Genomic DNA, 20201 nt, shown 5'->3' with positions numbered 1-20201 from the left:
TCAACAAAATCGACAAGGAGACGTTTCGACAATTGCGAGGAGCTTCCTTATGAAGGAGAAACTAATTATGAACCGGCCAAAGAAGAGCCCAAAAAAAATGTATTGGCATTTTTGGAGACTTCATTTTTTGGAGGAAAAAAATGTAATGCAATATTTTATTGGATGTTGAAAGATGGAATTAAGTATTGAAATATAAATTCAAAGTTTTGCTCTATCAATTTATAAGGAACTAAAGCTTTTTATAGTTTTTTCATCATTTTATCTTAAAAAAATAATCCATTTTGTATACTTATCTATCATCTGCGGACAATCTGTTATGCCAAAAACCCTTGAGTTCTGCCCAAATACCTTGCTAAAACTTTCTCAATCTATCAATAAACAAAGTTAAGGCCAAATAAAAAATTCCAACGAGCCAAAACTTCTGCCCCAGACAGTGCACTCAAAAGTATTAAGTTTCATTAATTGCCAAAATTAAAAAGGCAAACAAAATCGGACAACAAAAAAGATTGGTTAAAAATTAAAAATTCATACGGCAGCGATGCGGTCACATAAATTTTGAAGGAGCAACAAAGACCGCGACAGATGCAAAAAATTATAATAAATATATACACGAGAAGGTATACGGATGAATCTGTGGAAGCAGGCAAATGTCGAAGACGTGGGCGTTGAATGGGATCCGTTGGGGTTTTTTTCGACTTGGCTGCTTTTTTTTTATACTTTTTGGTTAATAATAATGAAACTGGACCGCAGCCACCGCAGCAAGGCGTTGTCAACAGTTGGCGGCGATGAGTTGCTGATGATGATTCCGATGATGACGACTTGGTTCCATCTTCATCTTTTCTTTTCTCCATTTGGCGCACGGTAGTTGGCTGAGTTGTCATTTAGCTTCAGGTTTCTGGGCCTCATTCAAGGTGTGCGAGTACTAAAAATACTGGGGGTAGCTCTTCACTGAGGGAAAATCGAGGATATAAGATCTCTTGAGGCAAAAAAGTATTACCAATATATCTTAAAACAATTTTATATTTAGAACTCTAACTAAAACTTGACCAACAAATAACTGTAAGCTTTTGGAAAACTTAACATTTTGAAACAGCTTTCAAGTTTCATAAAAATAATTACATTGTATCCTTATAATTCTCATCTAGTTCTGGACTCTACAAATTTTAAAAAGCACATAATGTTCCATTATTCGAGATATTGTTAAGGCCAAACTAGTTATTATCGTCGTAGCCTAATATCGTATGACATTTGTGAATTAACGCATTTTTTCCGAGTGTATTCTCTCCCCACCAAAGTCGTGACTTGATTTATTTTTTTGGCCCGAACCTGTGTATTCACATAAATTTGAATTATGGTCCGCTGGCTCGTAAAGTCGCTGGGTGATGTGTCTATTTTAACAGTTAGTCGGGGGACGGCAACCGAACGGCGAACGATCTATCAATGAATTCCGAACGATCTGAATGAACTGGCCCAACAAAACTCGGATCGGATCGGATCCTCATTTGATATGCAGCTTCGATCTTCAGTTTGTATGCTAATTTTCGTTGTTCGGGTTTTCGGTTTCAGTCTTTCGCGTCCATTGTTCATTTTCTGTTTTTTTTTTTTTTTGGCTGTTTGCCCGAGCGGTGTTTTATTTAATTTTAATTTTTATTTCGTAAATTTTAAATTTGTTGTCACTTCTGTGGGAGCAGCCGAGGTTTTTCAACTTATACGAAACGAATTTTATTATAATTGGGTGCGGTTCGCAGTGGTTCGGTAGTATTTCTGCAGAACTCCATGAATCGAACCTATTGTTCAGTTATAAAAAAAAAAACACCAACACACAAAGCTCTCTTTTATTTTTGTGAGGCAGCCGCTATAGAAATTAATAAAATTTATGGTTTATTTGGAATTCTTGTTCGTTTTTTCGGTCATTAATTTGCCATAAAGAAATGGGCAAAGTGTGTGGCAAAAGCTTTCAAAGTGGGTAGACAGGAGGGGATCCATTGTTCAACCGAGTGTTTGTCGTTAGCTAAGTTTTTAAATCAATTTCCAGCTTGATTACTTAGTTAGTTAAAAACCAAACAAGGGATTAGGTTCTCTCCTGTTCCAATTTGTCGAAAAATAATTGAGCTCATGATCCATTTTATTAACCATTTAAGCACTTTACCATTTGTTTTGAATTACTTTAATGTTCAAAAGGGAAACCATACCATTAAATCACTCTACCACTTGACCTCATGTAGAATGCATCCCCACCAACCAAATTGACAATTGTATCTCGGCTCTTATAACACTTATCACTGCCCAATTGATCTGAAAAGGTGTCAACCCATGTCTTTTTCGTTTCTAAATAGGAATTCCTCACCTCCCTTTCCGCTTTGTGCTTTAAAACTTGTAAATTGCTGCATTTTCCTAGGAACACAATCCCCATTCTATACAAATTACCAGCCCACATCTTTTCCAACATTTTCACCTGGATTCTAAGTGATTTACGATTCATTTAGTTCTCTGCTCTTTTCCTAAGCGCCACACGAACTTCCGTTCCGAACATGGGGGATATATAGTATAATGGGGATATATAATCTTAAAGGTGTCGCCTGCGTGGGTGTCACGAATTCAATTCGAAATTAATAGTATTGGGTTAACTTATGCGACATTTAACACTGTTGGCGCACAGAAAAATAAATAGTAGCCTATAAAATGCATACAAAGATATAACCTTATTTGCTAGAAGTTTAATATTATAAAAACAAATATTTAAATTGATCCTTTTATAATCCTGCTAAATTGTAAATAAAATATTGTCATATTGTAAATATTGTAAATCTAACAAATAAAAAGAATCCTCTAAAATGATTATAGATTATTATTATTTTGATATTTTAAATTTCTATTAATTTAAAATGAATTATTAATAATGGAATTTTATTTGATACACCCATTTAATACAATTGTTTTGCTTTTGAAATATTTTTTTTTATCTGTAAATCGAATGCCACCAAAGTGAAAAGACCAAAAAATGTTTTATTACATTGATTTGCATTTAAATCGATGTTGGCGGCGGCGTCATTCTATCCGATTTTGGATAGAGGGGGTTTGGGGTTTTTGTGGAGGGAATAGACCGATGATTACGGGCACAGCGAGCGGTCAAAATGTTGACAATGATCCCAGATATCCCACACCGCGATCAGTTCCAAAAAAAAAACAACCCAACCCAAAAATCTTAAAAGTTTCAATGAATTTGTTTCTTTCTTTTTCTCTTCTTTCTTTTTTTCTGTTTTGTTGAATGGGAAGCGCCGAAGTTTTCATCCTTCAATCTGGAAACTTTTTTCTTTTGTATATTAGATCATAAATTATGGAACTTTGCATATATGACAAAACAAATAATATATTTTTTTTTGTGGCTCTGTCGTGCTTCCAGTAGCCACCCCGCTGAGTCTTGAGCCCCCCACTTCCTTCCACTCGCTAGTTGGGCAAAATTTATTAGTTTTTCCATTTTTATTGAGGAATTACAAAAGGGAGGGCATCGAAGGGCATCGGAGGGCAAAGGGAGTCTCTGGGGTCGGTGGCGCCTTGCTTAGGGATTAGAGGCTTAAAACTCTGAGAGGCACAACAAAAAGCAAGAAGAGGGAAACCTATGGGAGAGATCCGATCCCCTCACGATTTGCGCTCACAAAATGCTTTTAGCCGCAGGCTTCAAAAAGAAACTACAAAAAAGACATTTTTGTTCATTCAAAGTGAAGTCGAAAACGGACAACAGGTTTATTTTTTTTCGCTGTTGTTGCCGAACAGGAAGACTTACCAAGACGGAATTGATGGAATTTTGAAGAACTTTATTTGATTTAAACTTTTTTTTTATTTTTTTATTTTGGTCTTCTGTTTATTTTAAGAATTTCAAATACCCTAATTTTCTGCTTGTTCAATTTGGCTATGTTAATCAGTACTAAACAATGAGATATATAGTTTTTTTTTTTAAGTTTTATTTTCAATCAAGGTTTTTCCTGAAAATTACGATTTTTGTTGTATATTTTCGGTTTCCATTTATTTATGTTATTTTGCTGCTTGTTCATTCTAGCAAAGTTCACCAGTAAATTGAACAATGAGAAAATGAAACTCATCCAAGTACTCACACAACAACAACAACAATGAGAGCAAATCCGCCGAAGCTCAAAAAGCCGAGGGCGAAAAAAAAAACGAAGCTCGAATCAAGCTCAAACAGCAACAACAATAACAACAGGGTGAGCAGTAAAGAGAGGCTCCCCTTTTGTTGTTGTTGTTGCTGCCAGTCACTCAGTCTCCATCTCATTCTTTTTTTTTCTGCCTCACTGGAATGGCATCCGAAAGAGAGAGAGAGAGAGAGAGAGATAGCGAGAGAGAGAGGGAGTCCTACCGTGGGAAATGAACAGTAGTCTTTTGGCTTTTTGCACTAACAACAACAAACAGCTGCAATAAAAGCAGTAAGCGCAGAAACAACAACAATAAGCAGCAGCCAGTTTACTGACGTTCCTTCTTCCTCCTCCTTCGCCTCTCTCTCCTTCTACCCTCTTCACCCACTCTTTTGCTATCTTTGTTGTTGTTGTTGCTCTTATTGTTTGGCTGAGTGAGCTTTTGCAATTTCACTGCAGCGTTTTGCTTTTGTTGTTGTTGTCGGCGCATTTCAAATGAGCCTAATAATAATGCAATTTAAGCCAAGTGGAAGCAGCGCGAACATAGGGCAAGAGAAAGAGAAAGAAAGGCTTGGAAATAAAAGAATTTTATATTTAACGGAAAGCAATACATGTAAGTATGTATGTATGCACATACATATGTGTTCTTACGTATACGTAATTTTCGTTAAGGTTAAATTAAATAATTCAAAACCAAACTGTTTCACTGCATTGATCTTTTAACATAAAAAACAAATATGAAATGAAGGCGTATACGTAATATTCGGTACACAAAGAAAATTACTGCACACTCAATTTGCAGACACTAAGTTACTCATATATGAGCAACGAATAAAATTAAATTTTAACTTAATGACATTGCTTATTTACTTTAACAAATATCAAACAATAAAGTATTATACAAATTTGAGAGTAATTTGTATAAATAATATAACTAGTATTATTATTTTCGTAATATTTTTGGCGATTTCTTAAAAAATTTGTAGCATGGAAATACTATAAACTTCTATAATGTTTAAATTGTTTAAAAATATGCGTTGCTACGCTCTTGTTTTTGAATTATCGGTATTTTGACAAATGTAGATCAGCAAAGGTTGCGCGGCAGAGATAACACGCAAAAATATAATAATCTTGTCGCGCATTTTTAAGAGTAGATTGTGCTTCAAATCAAATTAGTTCCGTGAAGACAGTTGCCTTCATCATACACTCGCGGTATGTCCAAGTTCGGGAATTATATTTTGTGAGCCTTGGTAGCCGTGGCTCTTTTGGGATCCCCGGCCTATTCCCAAGGCCATAGGGGCATATGTCTACTTACGGATGCCCCACACCAATGTGGTGCTTTCACCCTCGCCGCACTTTCACCCCTGTTCGATGACATGGCTGAGCTGAAGCTCAGTTTACGTGACACTAAAATACGGGAAATACAACAGAGTGTGGAAATAATCATAGAAAACAAAATGAAGGCAATGCAACAAGGGATACTTTCAGCCATGGATAATAAAATGCAAGCAATGCTTGAAAAACTGGAAAAAAAATTGGAAAACAGGTAAAATAAAATTTGTAAATTCAAATATTTTGAACATGATTTAAATGTTTATCGCTTTGATTTAATTCTATCGCGTTTATATCAAAGTATTTAATTTTTAATTTGCTTATTTTCGGAATTGATTTAAATATCTGAAAATGTAATTTAAATTCGATATTCAACCTTAATTTTAGGCTTTTAATATATAATATTTTGCACATTAATAAAAATATATTAATATTAAATCATTAAGTATTTAACATAGTTATTTAATATTGTATGTATTTAAATACTAAAATGTTGATTTCAAGAGTCAGATATTTATTTTAGCTAATCTATTTTTTTGTTAACAGTGTAGAGGTTCAAAACGGGCTGGCAAGCAAATTTCAAGACTTGCAGGAATCACTATCGAGTTTAAAGAATTTCACCAAACCCATTCCGCCGAAGTTCGAGCAGATCGGTGAAAGGTACTTCTATATCGAACACAAAAGTAAGCAAAATTGGTTTGCCGCTGCAAACACCTGTCGCCAGATGGGCGGACATTTGGCATCCGGTAGGAACGAAAAGGAGGTGAGGCTTATCATGAAAAAACTGCATGTAAATGGTGACTACTGGCTGGGGGTAAATAATCTAGCAAATCAGGGGGATTTCGTGAATTTGGGCTCCGGAATTTCAATTTATTTTGACGAAATAATTCCAAATTTTCGCTGCCTTTCACTGTCGATTAGAGATTGGCATACTAAAGATTGTTATGACAATAAACATTTCATTTGCCAAGCAGATGAAATTTAAATTTAAATATTTGAATAAATATTTTAAGGAGGCAACTGGAAAAAACCTTAGAAAAATGATTCAATTAACTTAATTAGTTAATTAACATAACTCAAAAAGATCCTATTACGTATACGTAATATTTGATAGACAGTAAAATTTAGTAAACACTCAATATAATTACTCAGGTACAAACAACATTAATTTTAATACCCTTCAAAAACTTTAATATATAAAATTGAAAACTTTTTAAACCCAAAATGATGGATAAAATATAAGCTTGAAATTATAGTCGTTTGAAATTTATAATAATTGTACTCATTATGGTTTTCATTGCTATAAGTATCACTTTTAAAGTCTTTAACAAATTAAATTGTTAAAAACTTTGAACCCAAAATGATGTTATGAAATGTATACATAAAATTATAATCGTTTGGAAATATATATTAATTTTACTCATTATTGTTCTCATTTTCTTTTTGTTGCCATAATTTTGACATCAAAAATGAGAACTCGGGTTTTTTTCCGATCTGGTTTTGAATTGTTTTATTTTTAGGCTTATTTTCCTTTCCCTTTGTGTGGCTAGCATTTGGGAAAAACCTTTTAGCACCTTTGGCAGGCCGCAACTCAAATGACAACAAGTTGCGGGCCAAACCGAGAACTCCGTTTTTGGCTTATCAGTTACCGCGCCAAAAAGTGGCCAAACATTGAATAGAGGTAAGTAGGATATGGTATTTTGGATGCGAAATACCCGATGCAGATGCGCAATGTGGCCGCGGATGCAGCGCACACAACACCTCTTTACTGGTTTTCGAGGGTTTTCCAGGTTCAAAGTGGTTTGCTTAGGTGATGGTTTCAGTTACACTGAAGAAAATTGTTAAAATTGTTTTTGAAAAAAAAATAATTTAGGTACCTTTTGTTTTTTTTTTTTAATATTTATTTTATTCTTACTATAGAAATAAATTTAGCTGCCTCAAGTTTTTTTTTAAATATTATGATGCACATTTTTAAAATTCAGCATAGTCATTAAATATGTCGATCAGAAATAATTAAATATATAAAAAAAAATTGTAAATAAAACTGATTTCACTTCAACTTCTTCAAATATTCCACTTTGTCTTTTTAATTATCATACATATTTTCCAAACCAGATTGTAATTAATAGTAATAAATCCAATCACTATTGTCGATCTTACATCTGAAAAGGTATGTTTATAATTATAAATACTATTATTGGTAAGAACTTTTCGCTTTACTTTTTCTCGGAGTGCATGGCTGTGTAAGATGTAGTTGTCGGCGGCGTCTTTGGTCAAGTACGTGCGCCACTGCCGTCGGTGTACCGCTGCTGCTTCCGTCCTGCTCTAGCACGACCTACGTTCCGCTCCGTACCGTTATCTCCGATCGATCGTCGAAGGATCGTCGCACGCGTTTGCTGGTGTAACCATGTGTGTGTGTGTGTGTGTGTGTGTATTTGTCCAAGGAGCAGATAACAAGGAGGTGATAATTGACCGCCCAATTGGCTTGGCAACCAATTACGAAACTTATCAGCGGCACCGGCAATCAAATCAAACGATCGTCAAAGCGGGCGGAGTCAACGCCGGTGGTCCAAAGGCTTTCTAGCACCGATACACTCAAAAAAATCGTACCTACAGTGAAAAATCATTTAGAAAAATGATGAAAATAGTAAGAGCTGCCATAAAAATTGGAACTAATTTATAGCAATATATGTATAGCTTATAAAATTGTTTACAATCTTTGGAATAATGAATTGTAAATGACACAATAAAAGAAGTAAATTGTTATAAGGCATAATCATTGTAATTTTTTATTTATTAAAAATAAATATAGAATGAAGTTAAAATAGAAAAAATCCAAACAAATCTAATTATATTGCAAATATTATATATTATAATATTTTTTTTTGGATTAACAGAATACGTCTCAAGATTAATCAATTTTAAAGACCACAAAAGATAGTAAAGAAATTTAAGGATTTAAAGTAAAACTTTAGAATAAAGAAACGTTAAAGAGTAAACCCAATCAAGATATCATCAAAAATATCTATCAATGTGTCTATAGGAAAAACCCTCTAAAAAAATAAACTCATTTTCAATAATTTGTTTCTTTAGTGAACTTGTTTTATCAGTGATTTATTTTTCAGTGGAGTTATCTCTTTGAGAACGAGTGTAAACGAGAGCAACCGCACACCCATTTGCGAGGTGTGAAAAGATCGGGCTGGGACATCCCCTGGATGGGATATATATGGTACATATAATCAGATAGTATGCTAAGTAGTTCCTTATCAGCTTGGTATAGAGCATACAGTGTATTCTATGGGTTGTTTGCCAGGTCGGTGGTTTGCTGCAACTGCCGCACCACAATATCTTGATCGTGGGCATGCACCAGCAGAGCCACCTCCAGATTCAGCTGGTTGATGTCCTCCTTCAGCTTGACGATCGATTTCCTGATCTGCTGCACCGAACCTGAAAAGCAAAGAAAGGCAATGGGATTGCGATTGGGATTAGCACCAAACAGCATTGTGGGTGGTTTCCCAAAAAGGGATTTCTGATTTTGTTGACCAGAATCTGGGATCGAGGAATGTAAACAGGCGATCGCTTATCATTGCAGAGTAAATAGAGTGGCAAAGGTGTCGGTAATACAGAGTTTTTGAGCCTCATCCTAATCCTAACGTAAATGTAAAAAAGATTCTAGCCACTAATTCTTATATTACCTAAAATATATTTTTGTTTTTCTTGAAACATTTCTTAAAGCAATTCCTATATATTCACTATATAAATTTTTAAAAACTATATCCAAAATGTTACTCTAGGAATATACTTGAGGAAAACAAAAAAAATTATTTACAAAATAAACCAAATCCTTTTATTTTTCTTTATCATGGAAATGAAAACGAAAAAATTTAGCTTTTGAATTAAGAGTATAAACTACAACTATTGAGCTTGAAATAATTATTAAAACATTTTCTTGGTTATCTACAATATTTAAAAATAACCTTGACTTTCTCATGATTTTACTAACTTTATTTATACTGTTGATCCTGAAATATTATTTCAGTAGAATGAAATGTGCTTTCAAGATAACCTCGACCATTTATTATACTAATTTTTTTTCTGATCCCCAAATCCTCTAGTCAACTTATCCCTTGATACTCACTGCCATCTGACATGACCTGGCCACGTCGCTCCATTTCCTCTTTTTTGAGCTCCTGCTCCATGATGACCTCGCTGAGCTGGGCCATCTGCTTCTCCGTGTCCGTCTGCACTTGATTCTGGGCATACTGAATGGCGGACAGTTCGATGGAGAGTTCCTTGAACTGCTGAATCAACGGTTGGAGTTCGTTGTTCAGATGCTTCTCGCGACTCTCGATTTTCTCCAAACTGAATGTGAACTCACTATGCAGTTTCTTTAGCTGAGTTTCGGTGGTTTCCGACAATTCTGATATGCTCTTTTCATAGGCCTCCATTTGAGTGATGTGTGTTCTCCAGTCGCGGGCATCTGCCTTCACGAATACTTTCAGATGGGGCAGCACCCTCTCCAGTTCCAAATGCCACTCCTGATGGTCACTCATCCGGGCATTCAGTTCCTGACTCCGCTCATCCAGATTCACATCACCCATGGACTTCTTTTGCGGTCGATTTAGCCAGTTGAGTTGCCTGAAATTGTGCGACTCCAACTCCATGTCGCTGTCGTCACTCAAAGCGGCTGCATTCTGCTCATCCTCCAGCTTCTCCAATATTATCTCAGCATTATCCTCGAGATAATCGCCGAGGAACTCCTCCTCCTGGGCGATGTGCAGTTTTTGGTAACCCACCTTGGCCACTTTGCAGGCCTGCGTGGAAAGGACATCCAGGACCATCAGGCAAATGGGTCCGGCTCCACGTATCAGCTTATTTGGTTGAAAGTCGACGGGGACATCCTGAAAAAGGGAGCGTTTGTTTAAAAATTCGCTTTATTATATTAAATATTTTATTTTTTTTTTTTTGCATAAAATAAGTTTTTTATAAACTGTAATTGTTGTAAGCCAAAAACTATTTATGAAGAATAAATATTAAAGGTTTGCAAAAGGTGTTTGGTATTAGTAATATGAAGTTAAGTATGAAATATACACAGATCAAATAATGGAACAGTAAAAACTAACAAATATATCTATATATAATATATCTATATAAAATCGAAAATTTTTCATTGCATACTTATGACACCTTAACACCTAGTTTTAAAATTGAATTATTAATAGCTCTTTATTGTTATTATTATTATGTTATATTTAAATACTCACAATCTCCCCAAGCAATTGAATGATTTTGGCAGCCACAGTGTTGGGATCATCGTACTCCTGTGGCCGTTCCATATCCTTTCCAAGTTTCTTGCAAAGCCACCAGCATATCAACGTAAACATATAGAACTGCTCACCGGGATTTGTGGCCTTCACGAAATAGAAACGTGACAACGGCTTCAGTTTGAATTCCTTCAGCAAATGCTTCTCGTAGTTGAGTAATTTCAATTTTTCCAGCAAGTCATCCGATTGAAAGTTCTGCAGCTGCTGTGTTTTTTCCTGGCCATCATCTTGCTGCATTTTCTAGCTTTTACTTTAGCCAAATAATACTTTGGTTAAGTGAAGGTGAAGTTTGTTTTGAAAAACAAATTAGTCGCCTTGGCAACAACATGTGGGTAAACTTACAACATGCGCATGCGTTTTATTTATTTTTATTTTAAAATTATAATGTTCTTCAATTACTGTTAAGACTTATTTTTATTCTTTGCATTTTCATTAATATTATATAAGAAATAAAAACTAAATACTTTCACTTATGTATATATAAATACGATAAGACAATTTTTGCGAGAGCATAAAAAAAGAAATACATTTTAGTTTAATTTTATCATAATTATAAGGATTTATTTTTAGTTTTTTATTTTGAAAATCTAATTTTTTGATTTTAGACTACATTACTGAACAAATTTTAAATATATCAGAGTTTTCCAGCAGATGGCGCTAACATTGAAATTAACACTGCTGTTAATGCGCGTCTAACAGCACTTGTGCTGCTAAGTGTTATCGCTGTTAAATTGTAGTATTTGATTTTTGGCGGGTAATACTTCTTATCGTTATCGTTAAGTTCTGCGAGATTATTTAGGGGGAAAACAGTTCTTACACCTGGCAACACTGGTTGGCATCGATGTTTTACCATCTCTAGCGTCACTTTTTTGAAAAAAACAAGTTAATTTTGGAAAGAGATCTAGTAAGCAATTTGAACAGTGCAATATGTATAACAATCTGGACCTGAACGCCCTGAGTGTGGATGACATTGTGGAGGAGTACAAACTGCTGCACGATCGTCATCAGCAATTGAAGGTTCAGAGCGACCAGGATGCGCAAAGGATTTACGAGCTCAAAAGGAATCTGGACACCGCTTTGGCTGCAGAAGCGTATTTAACGCAGGAACTGGAGCAACTGAGTAGCCAGCCGGTGGCCAGCAAGTCGGGAGCGGATTCCCAGGAACTGGAGGAGCTGCGTCGCAAGTACAAGTCGCTGAAGGAGGAACAGGACATCCTGCAGCAGGACTACGACTCCAAAGTGGAGGAGTCCTCAAAACTACAGGATAAACTGGCTGCCTTTGAAAAGCAATTGGCGGATAAGTCGGCAACCAGGTCAACGGATACCCACGAGGATTGTTTGGCCCGTTTGAATGCCCTGGAACTGGAAAACAGCGAACTGATGCAGAAACTCTCGGAATATGAGGACTCCCAGGTCACCAACACCCTGGTTGTGGCCGAAAAAGAGGTTGCCCTTAAACCCTTAATGCCTTTAATATAGTCAAAATCTAAAGTAACTCATTTGTACACAGAAAACCATTGAATGCCTCGAAGATCGCGTGAGTTGCATGGAGCAGAATCTCAATTGCAAACGAGACGAACTGGAGGAGAAGCTACAATTGCTGGAGAGCTGCCAGGAGCAGCTGGTGGACGCCAATGCCAAGATAGCTCTGCTCACTTCTGCCCCCAAAGACAATGGTACTTATGGCTTAAATACGTTTCAAGAAATTTAACTTATATAGTGTAATTTACCATTACCATTTCTGTAGATCGCAAGGGCAACTCGTTGTTCGCCGAGGTGGACGATCAAAGGCAGGTGATGAAGCAGCTATTGGCGGCCCAGAAGAAGAGCTACCTGGACATGAAGAAGACCTTCACGGACAGCCAGTTCGAGATCAGACGGCTGAAGCGGGAGAACGTGGCCATGCACACCGAGTTGCAGGCCTGCAGCACCATCTTCTGCAGTGCGGATAAAACCTACCAGAGTGGGTATTGGATAGGGAAATCTTTGAATTTTGTTTTCAAAAGAGTTATAGTCCTTTCTGGAAATAAGATAAGATCACTTATATAGCTTAGAAATGGAAACAGACACGTAATTGATCCATTTTAAGATAAGATCTTACATATAGCTAAGAAATAGCATTGCATACTATTTGAATTGAGTTTACATATAGCTTACAAATAGTATCACTCACCAATTAGATCCTTTTGTGAGTATTAATCTTCTGGCTTCCATTTATATACTTTCTTCCACCAGAGTGAGCTATATATGAGTTATATATAGCTTTGAAATAGAATCACTCTCCAATAGTATCCATTAAAATATAAGAAATGATCATACTTATAGCTTGCAAATAGTATCACTCACCAATTTGATCCATTTGAGGGTATTAAATGTCTAAATTTAATTTTTATACCTCCTGTATCACTGGGAACTTTCATATTTTATTTCACAAAGATTGAACATATAACTAACAAATATGGCACACCAATTTGATCAATTTAAAGGTATTAATCTTCCGATTTGCCTCTATACACCTCCTGTGTAGGAATACTTTCATGTTTCAACTCGAATCAGAGAAATTAAATTAATTTTATACCTTTTTAAACCCTTACTAAAGCTCATTCTTTCAATTCCTTTCACAGACAAACTGAACGAGCGCATTCGACAGCTAATGGCTGCCAATGACAGTCTGGAGAAGCAGCTAAATCTCTCCCAGGAGCGGATGCGCCAGCTGGCCAGCGAGAAGTCGGTCACTTGGCTGGACTCGATGCTGGATTTCTGCAAGTATGAGTTGCCCCACCTGGTCGACGCCGCGCTGGCCTCGCTCGGCAATCAGTTGCTGAGCCTCACCAGCTACGGCCTGTTTTTGGTGACCAGTTGGGTGTAGCCCCTCTCCATACCCCTAATGCCTAATCCTCATCCCCAATTTAGACGCGAAACGGACGAGCTGAAGGCGCAGCTGCACAGCATGCGCATCCAGAAGGCTGGACTCGAGGAGCGAATGCGATCCGTGCAGCAGGAAATGGCACGGTATTTACTTTTGCCTAATCTTTCATTTCAAAAAAAAGTAATAAACGTTATTTTCCAGCTGGCGCTTTGAGTCCCTCAAATCACGCTGTGTGCTCATTGATCGCGAAAATCTGCTAACGGAGCACAAGATCGCTTTCAAACCCATGCAGGCCATGGAGTTTGACATCAGGGAGGCGGAACTCAAGGCAGCTTTGCCACGAATCGTCAGTGTGGCTACATCATCGCCCTCTCCAGCTGCTCAATTAACTGCAATGAAGACTTCTTTGATAACTGCCACGGAAAACACATCCACAACTCTGCCCATTAAAGCAGAGGAAAAGGAACCTATTGAAGAGGCAGTAAAAGTGAAAAAAGAGTCACAAGATTATGGTGTAGAACCCTTTATTAACAGCACACCCGTTAAAGCAACAATGGGTTTTAAAATAAAAAGAGTAGTCAACTCAAAAGTGGTTGAGAAAGTCCAACTAAATATTAAAGAGGAGGCCCCACTAAATACGGAATTGGAAAATTTAGAATTTATTCCGAAGCCTATTCAAAAATTCGAAAACTATAAAGAGAGCCCTCAAAAGGAAATGAACCAAAATGAAGCCGAAGAAGAGGATGTTAAAACTACGAACACCCCAGCCAAACCTTTGATGAAAGGCACGCCAGTTAAGAACCTTTTGGGTGGCATAAAAGTGAAGTCCAATGAAGAGTTGCTGGGCACAGGAAAGTCCAAAGCGGAGACACCTGCCAAACCTTTGCGCAAGGGAACTCCTGTAAAGTTTATTAAACTAGAAGCCGAAACCCAAGATAGCAGCGAAGAGTCCTTCAAGGAGACATCTCCCATTGGAGTAAGCAAAATCGAAGCAATTGAAATCCTTGACAGTCCCACGCCACAAAAACCACAACGTAAGGGAACTCCAGTGCGGATTGTGGCCATCAAAGATACCACCAATACCAGCAATGTGCGCTCTATCCTGAGCAAAAAACGCCAAGTTTTTGCCGAAGATTCGCAAAAGGCGGTCAAGTTTAGTGCGAGCGATCCCATTGTCCACAACTTAAGTCCTGCCGAGAGATTGCTCAATGAGGAGGTCGCCAAGGAAAATGAAAAGCCATTGGAAACTGAAACTGAAGAAAACAAGGACATTAAGCCCGTAATTAAAAGACCAAATATCATACGGCGTATTGTAGTAAGCTCAATGAAACCCACGATGAAATGATTTCTTCTTGTTTTCTAAAGAAGTCTAGACGTAGCCAATCTTAACCATTAGTAGCCAAGCAAGGCAGAGCAATTAAGTTTACAAATAGAGACAAATATAATAATGTAAATTTGTTTTTTATTTTATCGAATTTCGAGAGGGCTTTAAAACTAATTAAGCTAATCAATAAAAAAACAGCAGTATAAATACAGTCGAACTTCTTTGTATAGCAAGTTAGTAATATTTTTTTTTGTAAGTTAGTAGCTTTCAGAGGCACTTCAATTGCTTTGCACTAGTAGAATTTTGTTCTTTTTTAATGTTTTTTATTTTAAAAGATGTAATCAGCCAGCAAATTTACAGGAAGTGTCATATGGGCATTCTGTTTGTATTCTTAATGTCCGTATGACACTTACTATGAACTTGCAATGTACTTCAGTGAGAAATGTCACACATTCATTTAAAATTTAGCAAATAGATCTTTCAGATTATTTCTACCACTTTTTTTCATTTCTGATAGTATTTTCTTGCCTTTTAAATTCACTTCTGTTTTGTTAAATAAATAAAACAGTAGTTTATCACCTCCAGATTAAATATCAAAATATAGTTTATATTTTTGTAAAACAATCGATCTAAACAATCAACATTTTCATCTTTGTTTTTAAAGATGAACAACTTGCAGTCCATATTTGTATGTTTTTTAAGTGTTTTATCTTTTTTGTATGATACAGTTTTTAGAGGTACAACATTAAACATTAGTACACTTGTTTATAGCTCACTTTTGTATTTGTTAGCATATCGACATTATTAGAACAATAACTATTTTATAGACTATATATTAGACAATCTTCTGCATTCAGTTAAGCAAAGGCTTTTCTTACAATTTAAATTTACACTCAATTCACATTACTTATCTGTTTAATAGAAGATCTGTGTAATCGGCTTTTTATCCCACGATCAGTATCATTTTTAAGTCATTTATCACTTTTCTCTGTTAAATTCTAAATATAGTGCACTTGTTTAAAAGGTAGTAGCGCAATTATATGCAGCTCTTACAGACATTGTTTTAGTAACTATTTACTTATTCATATTTTCAGTTTTTAAGAAGTTCGACTGTGGGTTCGCTCTTAGGATATATCCCTCAGTTCCTCCAGTTTGGGCAATTCCTCCACAAAGGAGAGATGATCGTAGATGGGAGCCGTGGGCACTGGAGTGCCTGCCAATATACCATCCTTATCGCCCTTGTTCTCATCCGCCTGCTCCTTGATCTCCGCATAGAGTTGATAGGGCAGCTCAGTTGGCAGGGATTCATAGGTGACATGATGGGTCCTGGAGCAGGTGGATTCCCTGTGACCCGTGCAGTTGCAGATCGAGGTTCCACCACTCACTGGCGTCTCATAGCCATCTGGCAGTTCCATGTCCAGATCCACTGGTGAAGCACCACCATTTGGAATGGGATAGCGTACGATATCCACATGATCCACAAATCTAGGTGTTGATTTTTCGCCACCAAAACAGGGCAATCCCGAGATATAGTACGACAAGTGGAAGAGCCTCTCGCAATGGAGATACAGATAGAGGAGGAGAAAGAGAAATGCTATGCCCAGAGGCAGCATGAACACGATTATTAATGCCAGAGATCGCTGACTTCGATGGAGTTGCACGGGATTGCCGTAGAGTACCTCAAAACTGCTGACATTTGAGCTATGATGTGGCCTGGGAATCGCAATATCGACTGATCCATGAATCCTTCTCGCCTTTGTTGTCTCCTCCACTGGCGGCTCTTGGGGTCTGCAACTCAGGCCATTAACATTGATGTGGGATATGTATTTGGAGTACTGGAAAAGTCGAAATAGTTGAGGTTGCGTATGCGAGAAATGCAATATCCATTGGCAGCTCCAGGGATTTCCATCGATTAGCAGACGTATTTGTGGATTCCAGTAGGGATAGTTGGCTTTTTCTATATCCCCCAGACTCATTAGATTGTTGGATCTCAAATCGATACGTTGAATTGACCCTGGAGAAATCAGGCCCAATTGGTAGAGCGAAAGTGTATGGAAATTATTCTGCTGCAGGTGTAGAATCCTCAGATTAGTGGTTCTATAAAACCAAGTGTAGTTCAAGTGCTCCAATTTATTTCTGCTCAAATCCAAGGTCTCCAAAGTACTTGGTCCATCTTGAAAACTTATATTAAAATAAACCAAGGCATTGCCACTGAGGTTTAAGTGCATAACATCCAAATTGTGTGGAGGATCCAAAGTAAAACTCTTAAGCTGGCAATTTGTGAGGCTAATATTAACCAATTTGGCTATGCCTTTTGTGAGAAATAAATCTCCAGGCTGTATGGCTGTATCTTCGATTATCAAATCCGTTAAATTCTCGGGCAAGACACTTAGAAATGACTCTTCTATCATTTTAAGATTTCCCAAACGCAGTTTTTTCAGCTCTGTCAGCTGCTGTATGAAGTCACTATCTTTGAGCACTAGATCCGTTTCATCCTGGATAGCAAGTTCCTCCAGTTCATCACAAGCCTTAAGCTTTTCCATATATCTCAAAGAGTTCTGCTTTATGTGGAGTAGTTTCAGGTGGGGAACCTCCTGAAAAGTATCTTCGCTTAAAGTGCCCAATTCATTGTTTTTTAGCACAACTACTGTGAGATTAGGTAGTAGAGCTCCTCCACAGCTTAGTTTTAGGCTGGCATCACCCACGAACTTTTGGATCTCCAGCGTTTCCAGTTCCACACAATTGTCCAGATACTCCAGGCCATAACTGGAGATTCCCAAAGGCGGCGTTTGTGAGCCATCGAGGAGTACATGCCTCTTTCCGGCCACTCGTTGGGCACCCAGATCAAAGGATTTGAGCTCTAGGGAGCTATTGCCACTGCAATCTATGTCCAAGGGTAAGCCGAAATCCTGGCCACTTCTGGCCGGATAAGATGGTGTCACATAGAGTGTGGCACGGATGACGCAATCAGGGCTATTGGATGCAGATTCGTAGCCGGAAGACATCGTCATCTCATCGTCGGCTGCCCGCACGTGTGACAAAATGAGGAACGCCAATGCGAGGTATGCGACGCACTGCGTCATCATCAACGCGCAAAGATGCCAATCCTACCCAATGAACTACCAAAATATTCGTCCGTTCGCGACGCGTCGTGTGCGAAATTCAAACTGAGGCGAGCACAAATCGACGAACGACCCTCACATTGGAAAAGCCAAACTGAAAAACCGACAAACCACCGGCGCACCTTTGGCTTTATTTCGTTTCGTTTCAATATGCTCCCCGCTGGCCATCTCCGATAATATGCTACCCACTGTACATAAATAGCCAGGGTATGCCAGGCTTATAAATAATTCAGAAACTACAAATTCTGTGGATATTCATACATGGTTCCACGTACACGTTTAGGATATTTATTTAGTTTAAATTAGTATGAGTTTATGTAAATCATTGCACTTAGTACAAAACACTGATTAAACAGTTATCATAATTGTTATTTTTCAGGGAAACTTTGAATTACTTTAATGAAAATAAAGTAAAAAAACCTTTAATTACATTTACTTGTATGGACTTATTTTATTAGACAAATGATATATTTTATAATAATGACATTTATAAATTTTAAAACAAAGTACATTTCACAACAATGAATATTTTCTCAAATTTAATATATTCTTATTTTTTTTTAAAGGCAAAACATATACCTTAAGATCTTTTTTTTTTTTAATTCAATAAATAAGTTTATGATTATTCCCTCAAATTTAATAATAATATTTTGTTTTGGGAACATTTACAAATCAACAAATTTAAGTGAAGTAAAGCTGTTTTTAATTCTTTAAATAACTTTACTTTTTAAGTTTAAATTAAATCAAATTTTATGTATTTATATATATTATTTATATTTTTAATTTGCTAACTAACTTTGATTTTAAAGTTGAAATGAAATTAAGTATACGCCATGTCTTCGTTTCAAGGTGCATACACCAGGTATCTTGTAGTCGTCGAACTGAACTTAGGCATTTCTAGTTTTTTTTTTAATATTAAAAATTATTTCTGAGAGAATCTTTGTTTTATATTTAGACCGGCTGACGTTCGTTCTTTTCGCTCTCTTTCTCCGCAGAAGAATGCTTCCTATTTGTTTTAATTTCATTTTATTTCAGCTGTCATCGGCCCCAATTCCCCGCCCCTTTTTTTTCCACTGGCGCCTACAAAAACCACTCGATTCCGTTTCCAAAAACATTTCGCGCAGAATCACGCTTCAAAGTGGCTGTGGAAATTGTTTACATATTAATATATACAACACCCGATCGATTTGTTGGCATACTGTGCATAGAAAGGCCAATAATAAGGCCAGATTTCTTTGGAAATTTATTGTTTACATTGCCAATTTTAACCGGCAACTGTTGGCTGAGTACTTAGATTTGGAATGAGATCACAAGAAGCCAAATAAGCCCACTTGGTATGGCCTTAAAATCGCTGCATGCCCTGGAAATCAAAAATCGATCAGTCGTTCATTCGCTTCTTGGGTATAGACATCTTCTTTTGGAGTATTTAAAGTTATGCAATTTTTCTGGACTTTGGTGCAGTTTATGCTGGTCTATAGTGTAGGATACAGCCAGTTGGTACATGGTACATTAACTTACGAAATGGCAAACTGCACTGCTCGTTGTGGCCAAGTCTCAATTTCAGGCCACTATATAAACGAGGGTTGTGGATGCACTGAGTCCTGCCTTTCGGATGGCAATTGCTGCCTGAATTATATCAAGGAATGCGTCGCAGGATTAGTCACAAATCCCTATAATCAGCCGACCTTCACGAGACTTTGGAAGCAGGGCAACCGTAATGACAATCTTCATATATCAGCACCATCAAACGCAATAGCTGCTCAAACAACATCACACAATTTGAAAAATTAAAAATACAAAGTGTTATGGTACATATATGTGGATGATTAACACAAAAAATAAATATTTTGTTTCCATAATTATTCATTTTGATTCTTGATTGCAACGTTGGATTTCAAACTGTATAATTTATTATTGTTTACTTCACTCAGAAAAAACGAAGCTTTACATTTAAGTACGACTATACTTTAATATAATATAATTCTTGTTTTTTAACATTTTTTAGTTAAAAAAATTTAGAATAATATTATTCAGAAAACCTAAAAATACAGGACTTGTTCAAAGTGTTATTGGAATTTTTTT

General features: G+C 36.8%; 4 protein-coding genes across 4 annotated transcripts; 2 read left to right on the top strand and 2 right to left on the bottom strand.

Annotated features, from left to right (window-relative positions):
• Positions 1-5396: 5396 nt before the first annotated feature.
• LOC108134711 (C-type lectin 37Db-like) lies at positions 5397-6671 on the top strand. The gene is made up of 2 exons (XM_017255106.2): positions 5397-5694; positions 6027-6671. Exons 1-2 carry the CDS (start codon positions 5525-5527, stop codon positions 6463-6465), a joined length of 609 nt encoding a protein of 202 aa, XP_017110595.1. The 5' UTR covers positions 5397-5524; the 3' UTR covers positions 6466-6671.
• Positions 6672-8620: 1949 nt separating this feature from the next.
• Positions 8621-11116, bottom strand: LOC108134699 (intraflagellar transport protein 57 homolog). The gene is made up of 3 exons (XM_017255095.2): positions 10745-11116; positions 9619-10381; positions 8621-8927 (listed from the first exon to the last, which is right to left on the bottom strand). The coding sequence occupies exons 1-3, from the start codon at positions 11039-11041 to the stop codon at positions 8776-8778; spliced, it is 1212 nt and encodes a 403-aa protein (XP_017110584.1). The 5' UTR covers positions 11042-11116; the 3' UTR covers positions 8621-8775.
• A 510-nt stretch (positions 11117-11626) lies between these two features.
• LOC108134758 (protein Spindly) lies at positions 11627-15127 on the top strand. Its single transcript, XM_017255201.2, has 6 exons — positions 11627-12250; positions 12315-12480; positions 12552-12767; positions 13429-13570; positions 13718-13816; positions 13875-15127. The coding sequence occupies exons 1-6, from the start codon at positions 11732-11734 to the stop codon at positions 15016-15018; spliced, it is 2286 nt and encodes a 761-aa protein (XP_017110690.1). The 5' UTR covers positions 11627-11731; the 3' UTR covers positions 15019-15127.
• Positions 15128-15160: 33 nt separating this feature from the next.
• Positions 15161-18324, bottom strand: LOC108134759. The gene has a single exon (XM_017255202.2). The coding sequence runs from the start codon at positions 18081-18083 to the stop codon at positions 16122-16124; it is 1962 nt and encodes a 653-aa protein (XP_017110691.1). The 5' UTR covers positions 18084-18324; the 3' UTR covers positions 15161-16121.
• Between the last annotated feature and the right edge of the window lie 1877 nt (positions 18325-20201).

The sequence above is a fragment of the Drosophila elegans genome, unplaced genomic scaffold (genome assembly GCF_018152505.1).
Source record: "Drosophila elegans isolate 14027-0461.03 unplaced genomic scaffold, ASM1815250v1 contig_814, whole genome shotgun sequence".
NCBI lineage: Eukaryota > Metazoa > Arthropoda > Insecta > Diptera > Drosophilidae > Drosophila > Drosophila elegans.
This window is presented reverse-complemented; position numbering and strand designations above follow the sequence as displayed.